Source organism: Choloepus didactylus, chromosome 2, assembly GCF_015220235.1.
Source record: "Choloepus didactylus isolate mChoDid1 chromosome 2, mChoDid1.pri, whole genome shotgun sequence".
NCBI classification, from domain to species: domain Eukaryota; kingdom Metazoa; phylum Chordata; class Mammalia; order Pilosa; family Megalonychidae; genus Choloepus; species Choloepus didactylus.
In genome coordinates, this window is record NC_051308.1 from 32,049,109 (window position 1) to 32,056,461 (window position 7,353).

Below are 7,353 nucleotides of genomic sequence, written 5' to 3' on the forward strand. Positions count from 1 at the left end.
GTCAAGCCTCACAGAGCTTCTAACTAGCTGAAGCGTATCTCATATTTAAAAATAAACAAATGACCAAGGATTAACAGACAAGAATGCCTGTGACATGGAAGCTGGATCAAAACAAAGAAGTAGAGAAAATGACCTCAGAGAAAAGAGTGCAGAGAGTAGAATAAAACATTTTAAAAGCCCTATAATTAATAAGCCCAGAGAAATAAATAATAGTATCCATGAAAAAACAGGATGATATCAGAGAACAAGAGTGCTTGGAAATTTAAACTCAAAAATGATAAACAAAATAAGAAGTTAATATAAGAGTTATAAAATACAGTTCACGGAGTCTTCCAGAATGCAGAGTAAAAAGATCAAGAAGTAAAAAAACGAGAGGAAAAACAAAATAAAATTAGATTTGTACAGAAGATCCAAAATTCAATTAATAGGAGTTCCAGAAAGGGAAAACAGAAGAAACAAAGGGAAAAAAACTTATAAAAGAAATGAGAAATTTTTCCATAATTGGAGGACAGGAATCTCCAGACATTGAGTGCCCAGCAGGATGAATAACAATGGACTCATATTAAGGTACATCAGAACATTAGGGATAAAATGAAGATCCTAAAGGCTCCTAGAGAGAAACTGACAATCAGAAAAAGTCACATGCAAAGAACTGGGAATCAGAATAGTACCAGATTTCCTATCTGCAGCATCGGAAGTTAGAAGATAATGCAATATCTTCCCTGTTCTGAGAGAACTAGAATTCTATTCTAGGTAAATTTCAATCAAGTGTGGAGGTAAGAAGGTATTATCAGCTATTTGATGATGCAAAAAAATGTACCCCTGATGCACCTTCTCCAAGGAAGTTGTAGCCAAGGAGAGAGCAAACCCAGAAAGACAAATATACTGGCTCTAGAGGTCACCGGTTAGGGGAGCCAACAAAGAAGAACTTTGAAATAAAGTTCCATAATGACAGTTTTGTAGTAGACCTGGAGAACCACTGCTGTAGGTTGTAGCAGGAAATGAAGACTCCTGCTGAAGAAGACCCAAGACAAAAAATGGGACTGAGAAGTTTAGATATATGAAAAATATTAATATGAATGTGACACTGATTTGGAGCACTTAGAAAAGCATACAGAAAACTATAAAACAAGACATAAAAAACAAGGCAATTTAAAACACCAAGAAAAACCAGAATAGAAAGGATGCATGTGTTACATGCCTCAGCAGTGGCCAATATTTGCACAGCGAAAATATTAAACACTATTGAGTTAACCGAATCTTGTAATATGGCTATGCATGGGGTATGTGGAACAAACGTAGGGGGTGTTAGTACAGCAGAGTTAAATCCTCTTCTACAATGGTGAGAAGATAATAAGTAATGTCCCAAATAGCTTTTCTGAGAAGAGAAAAACCAACGTTATTTATAAAAAGGGAGGCAGATACTAGGATCTACTGAAGAGCTGTAGATGGTAACCCATAGGGAGCAAGCAGGAAGAGGAAGAGGGATGAGCAGGAGACTGGGCAAGAGACTGATGGTTTCCATTATAAGAGTTTCAGTACCATGTGAACTTCTTAACAGCTTTATTAAGATATAATTCACACACTATACAGTTAAACTATTTAAATTGAACAATTCAATGGTTTTTAGTACATTCACGGAGCTGTGCAGTCATCATCACTATTTAGAGCATTTTTGTTCTCCCCAAACTTGAAAGTTGTGGAGCTGACCCATGACATTCTTTGAAATGTGCTAACAACGTGTGAAATCATACTTTGAAGGTTATCACTGTTACGTATATATATTAAAGTTCACAATAAAAAAAGAATAAAAATAAAAGTAAAAAAGAACACCCAAAGCATTCCATCCCCCTGCCATCCCACCCTATTTTTCATGTAGTGTTTGTCCCCATTTTCCTACTCATCTGTCCATACACCGGATAAAGGGAGTTGAACACATTACTTTTAATATCAGAAAAAAAAATTAAGATAAAAAGACTTGCACTGAACTTTTATAACACAAATTTAATCTCTTTGCCATTAGAGGAAGAAGAAACATATATGCTTACAGGTATTTGTTGACAGCTTACTGTCATTTTTATGAAGCTAATTATGTTAATGGTCGGTCACTATTTTAAAAATGTCACCAGTCTTCAATGAATCTAAAATTTAGTCTTAGGACTTCTATCCTAGGGCTAGGAAGAAGCTACGCTGGGTCAGATAAGAAAGTAAATGACATTATTTAGAAGTAAAAATAAATTCTTAAGATGAAAACACACCAACAACCTTGGTAGAAGAGGGCAGCAAAGGAAATCATAGAATTGTATCAGCTAAGGTTTTGTATCCTAAACCTCAATAATAATCCCTTGTTAGAATTAGCAACTAAAGTGTCTATTTTTATGATATCCAAAATGCCTTTTAAAAATATTTCCTTGAGTTTGCCGCCACAGAACCAGAAAAAAAACCTCAACATTTTATTTAGCTGGAATATGGTTTTTTAATCATGAAAACACTTTGGTATGAGAAATTAATATTATCCTAAAACAGAGATGTTGATAATTTCCAATGGGTGAGTGAGAGGTCAAAATGAAAACATACGGTTCCTCGAAGAAGGGATTCTAGAATAATACATACCTGCTATTCTTGATTTCTCTTCCGGTTTTCAATTGCTTGAAAGAGCTCTTCACACACATTTGGAATGATGCCCTTGTTTGCACCAAACCCAATCATGGAACAGCTTTTTCCTGATCCAGTCTGGCCATAGGCCAGGAGAGTAGCATTACAGCCTTGCTGGGCACTGTCCAGAATTCCCCTGCCAAGATCGTGGAAAACATCTCTCTGAAAATAAGATCACAGGTGTTCTGTTCAGCACAGGCCAGTGGGGTGTATAGTTATTCTTCCCTAGTTTTTCACAGTATTCCTAAAATCTAATATCCTGGTTTCAATAAATTCCACCTTAATGAGTATCCTATAGATCTACTTGAAATATGACTCACATGCTTTCTTAGAACCAGGGGAATAAAAGTGGAAACCAAAAGGGGATTTACTTTATCCTAAGTGTCAAGCTAGAAAACCTTGATCATTTACATACATGGATCACACAGTGTATTTATCTTGAACTAGCTAACATCCATCAATAATTCATTTGTGTATTTTACAGCCTTGCTGAAATCAGGCTAGGTCTTAATAAAATTAAGCAATGAGACAGGAAACTTCAAGGCATCAAGGAATAGAGATCAGTCAGAGGGTCTTCATTCAATACCCTTTTTCTTTAACCCTAACAAAAACATCACAAAACAGCCACCCTATTTTTAGCCCTCTGCTGGTGAGCTCTTTTTTTTTTTTTCCACAGTGAGCTCCATTGTCCATTGATTCTGGAGCCTTTTTCCAACACACACGTGTACATACATACCCCCCCCCCAACTTTTTTTTTTTAAGTGGAAGAGAAGCTTGTTCCCACAGTTGCTTCAAAGAGGGGATGTAGTCTGGCTCCTTTTATTATCTGGGCCACGGTCATAGCAAGCGATAATTCTCTTATTTTAGGATTTTTCAAAAGGTACATTCTCTATATTCTCTATTATCAATATTAAAACAGTAAGGATTACATGTTCCACTTTATTTGCAATATATAGTTATATAATTTATAGAATTTATATTTCTGGGAAAGATGCACACACCGAGTGTGATTTAGATTAAGGACAACAGACAACAATAAATATTCTTATACCATTTGTTTCTCATGAGGAAAGAATACAAATTACTACACTGCAAGGGTTGGGGGAGTTTCTCATGAGGAAAGAATACAAATTACTACACTGCAAGGGTTGGGGGAGCTTGACAGGGGAATTCTGGACAGTGCCCAGCAAGGCTGTAATGCTACTCTCCTGGCCTATGGCCAGACTGGATCAGGAAAAAGCATAGAAAAAAAAAAATCCCAGAACATTGCGATCATACTTCTAGGGGAAAAAATGGAACCATGTTTACGAGCTTAGTAAAGCAACTCTTTTTGCTGTCTTTTCTTCTCAGTGCTATTAGGAGATTAAGAAAAATTTTGTTTTTAATGGCCTTAATTTTTATAGATTAAAAACTTCAAATAACTAATACAGAATTTTATTAAGTAAATGAAGTATTAGGTAGAGAATAGAATCAATACATAAAATTTGTTAGTTATATATTTTTTCCCTGTAGTTTCCTATAATCCATGACAAAAAACATTTTCCTACACTATAGTATATGAAACAATAATTCTGCAGTTATCTTCAAAGGTGGTCAAGAAAAACTCATTTGGGGGTAGAAGGAGAAGCCATTAAAAGAGTTAAACAGATTTCTTTATAGCATACTTCTTGTAGCCTTTTAAAAATATCTTTAGTGAAGTAAAAATAATATTTTAATTCACTGATTTAAAGTATACAATTTGGTAAGCTTTGCCAAATGTATCCAGACATGTGACCACTACAACAAACAGAATATAGAATTTTTTAAGCATCTCAAAAAGTTCCCGTGTGCTACTTTGCAGTCAGTCCCCTCCTCCTACCTTCAGTCTCTGACAACCCAGATTTACTTTCTTAGCTCCAAGAAGCAAAACATAACTGACCTGACAGCCATTTCTTTTTCAAGCCATGTCAATACATCAGCAAGTCAAACCGATTTGGGTGCCTGGAAATAATTCAGGCAATACCCACATTTTTGGACCTCACATTAAGCATGAAAAAAGCATAAATATTTAAAGTAGAGACAAACTCTCATATGAAGGCATATTTTGAAACATGCTTACATAAAAAATTATCAAACTGTGAACACTTGATCAAAAAAAGGTGTCATTAAAATTTGTTTTAAAGCACTTTACCTGGCCTGCAAATTTTCTGCTAGGATTAGCTGAAATAAGCACACCATCTTTATCCTTTTGAAATCCACTGTGAGACCAATATGCCCAGTCAAAATAAATGTCTTCACATGCTCTGGATTCTTGGGGTTCTGTATAGTGGTGGTGGTGTTGGAATGCATGGAAATCACACATTTTCTCCTAGAATCCTTCTCTCTCTATAGTCAAATTACAAATTCAGAGTCAATCATTATCATTTTTCTTTGTCATCCAAGTTAACTGTTCTTCAAGTCTTCATACCTAGTAAGAAATTAAACCAGGAACTCACCATTCATTTTGTTCTATAATTGTGTTATTCTTAGCAGCTATTATGAGAAGTAGTTGCTCTTACACTCCCTCAGAATTTTTGACAACTTGGCTGTAGTCATATTAACTTTCTGAGAACAGCCTGTTATCTAACGCCCATCTCTAAATACTAATACCAATAACAATAGCAGCAGGGAAATCAACTTCTGGCATGACAGCATGAGAAACTCTGCTAACCTGCTCCCCAATGAAACCGGTGAAAATCATTAAAAACGAAAACAAACATTGAAATCCTCTGGAAACGGTCCTAAGGGCAAACACCGAATAAAGCAAGTATCTATTCAAGAAAATCTATGAAAATTCAGTAAGGCAAGAGATTGTGGTACTTGAACAAAGACCCCTGCGACCTTCTCCCTCCCAGCACTCCACTCCAGACTGCTGCAGCCAAAAAGACAAGACTACCTCTTCCCTGGGTCCCAGCCAAAGGGCTTTCTTTCTGGCAGGAGCAGGATGTCAGCATTTCTGATCTGGCTCCCAGCTACCTGTCGCTAAGTCTATGTCCCTAGTGAGTGGGGGTGAGATAGGGGCTCCCTCTTATGTACAGCGGAGCGGTGGCTCTACCTTGAGGGTGGCCTACTGAGAATACGGGAGCCCTGATCACACCTGCCTCAGTTCATGAGGTGGTGGTTCCACAACAGGAGAGGCTGCTATGCCTCCTCCACTGAGAAAGTCAGCTTCTAGAGCAGGGGTGTCATGCAGAGAGAAACTTCCCACTGAACCCACACCAGCTCCATAGCCCTGATTTAGAGATTCTGCCTGAGGATAGAAGCAGGCTGTAGAGTAGATGGCTCCTAATCTTTTCTCAAAGGAACTGACTTCATTTGCAATGAGTGTGGAGAAGTTCAAGCCTAAGGGTAGTCTCAAGAACAGTGGAGGTTGTGGTGAAAGTCATTTGGGAGGAGAGGGAACCAGGGAATAAGACAGCTGGGAGAGGCCCTTCTGGGTCAGTACAAATATCAAACATTTTAATATCTCACAAATATTCCTTCAAATGAGCCTGATTTTGACTGGATTCATTTGTAGGGCAATTTAGGCCCCAAAGCATTGTTGGAAACAAAAGTTCAATCAGCTGGAAATTAGTGAAGTTTAACAGTGGGTGTGGTCAGAAAAAAAGAGGAAGGGAGCTGTATTAAAACCACTGCCGGAGGAGGCGGGGCAAGATGGCAGACTGGTGAGCTGTAAGTTTTAGTTACTCCTCCAGGAAAGTAGGTAAAAAAAGCCAGGAACTGCGTGGACTGGACACCACAGAGCAATCTGACTTTGGGCATACTTCATACAACACTCATGAAAATGTCGAACTGCTGAGATCAGCGAAATCTGTAAGTTTTTGCGGCCAGGGGACCCGCGCCCCTCCCTGCCAGGCTCAGTCCCATGGGAGGAGGGGCTGTCAGCTCCGGGAAGGAGAAGGGAGAACTTCAGTGGTAGCCCTTCTCAGAAACTCATTCTACTGATTCATACTCCAACCATAGATAGACTGAGACCAGACACCAGAGAATCTGAGAGCAGCCAGCCCAGCAGAGAGGAGACAGGCATAGAAAAAAAAAAATAACGCGAAAAACTCCAATAAAAGCAGAGGATTTTTGGAGTTCTGGTGAACACAGAAAGGGGAAGGGCGGAGCTCACGCCTTGAGGCGCATATGCAAATCCCGAAGAAAAGCTGATCTCTCTGCCCTGTGGACCTTTCCTTAATGGCCCTGGTTGCTTTGTCTATTAGCATTTCAATAACCCATTAGATCTCTGAGGAAGGCCCTTTTTTTTTTTTTTTTTTAATCCTTTTTTCTTTTTCTAAAACAATTACTCTAAGAAGCCCAATACAGAAAGCTTCAAAGAATTGCAATTTGGGCACATCAAGTCAAGAGCAGAACTAAGAGAGCTCTGAGACAAAAGGCAATAATCCAGTGGCTGAGAAAATTCACTAAACACCACAACTTCCCAAGAAAAGGGGGGTGTCTGCTCACAGCCACCATCCTGGTGGACAGGAAACACTCCTGCCCATCGCCAGCCCCATAGCCCAGAGCTGCCCCAGACAACCCAGTGTGACGGAAGTGCTTCAAATAACAGGCACACACCACAAAACTGGGCGTGGACATTAGCCTTCCCTGCAACCTCAGCTGATTGTCCCAGAGCTGGGAAGGTGGAGCAGTGTGAATTAACAAAGCCCCATTCAGCCATCATTTCAGCAGACT

The 7,353-nt window shown here is 38.8% G+C and overlaps 1 protein-coding gene across 1 annotated transcript in view; it reads right to left on the reverse strand.

Moving 5' to 3' along the window:
* Positions 1 to 5,901, reverse strand: part of LOC119511265 (kinesin-like protein KIF28P) — an 84,420-nt gene extending 78,519 nt beyond the window's left edge. Inside the window, 4 exon segments of the mRNA XM_037805770.1 lie at positions 2,614 to 2,817; positions 4,826 to 4,920; positions 4,923 to 5,019; positions 5,893 to 5,901. Of these exon segments, the coding sequence (XP_037661698.1) occupies positions 2,614 to 2,817; positions 4,826 to 4,920; positions 4,923 to 5,019; positions 5,893 to 5,901 (405 nt within the window).
* Positions 5,902 to 7,353: the final 1,452 nt, after the last annotated feature.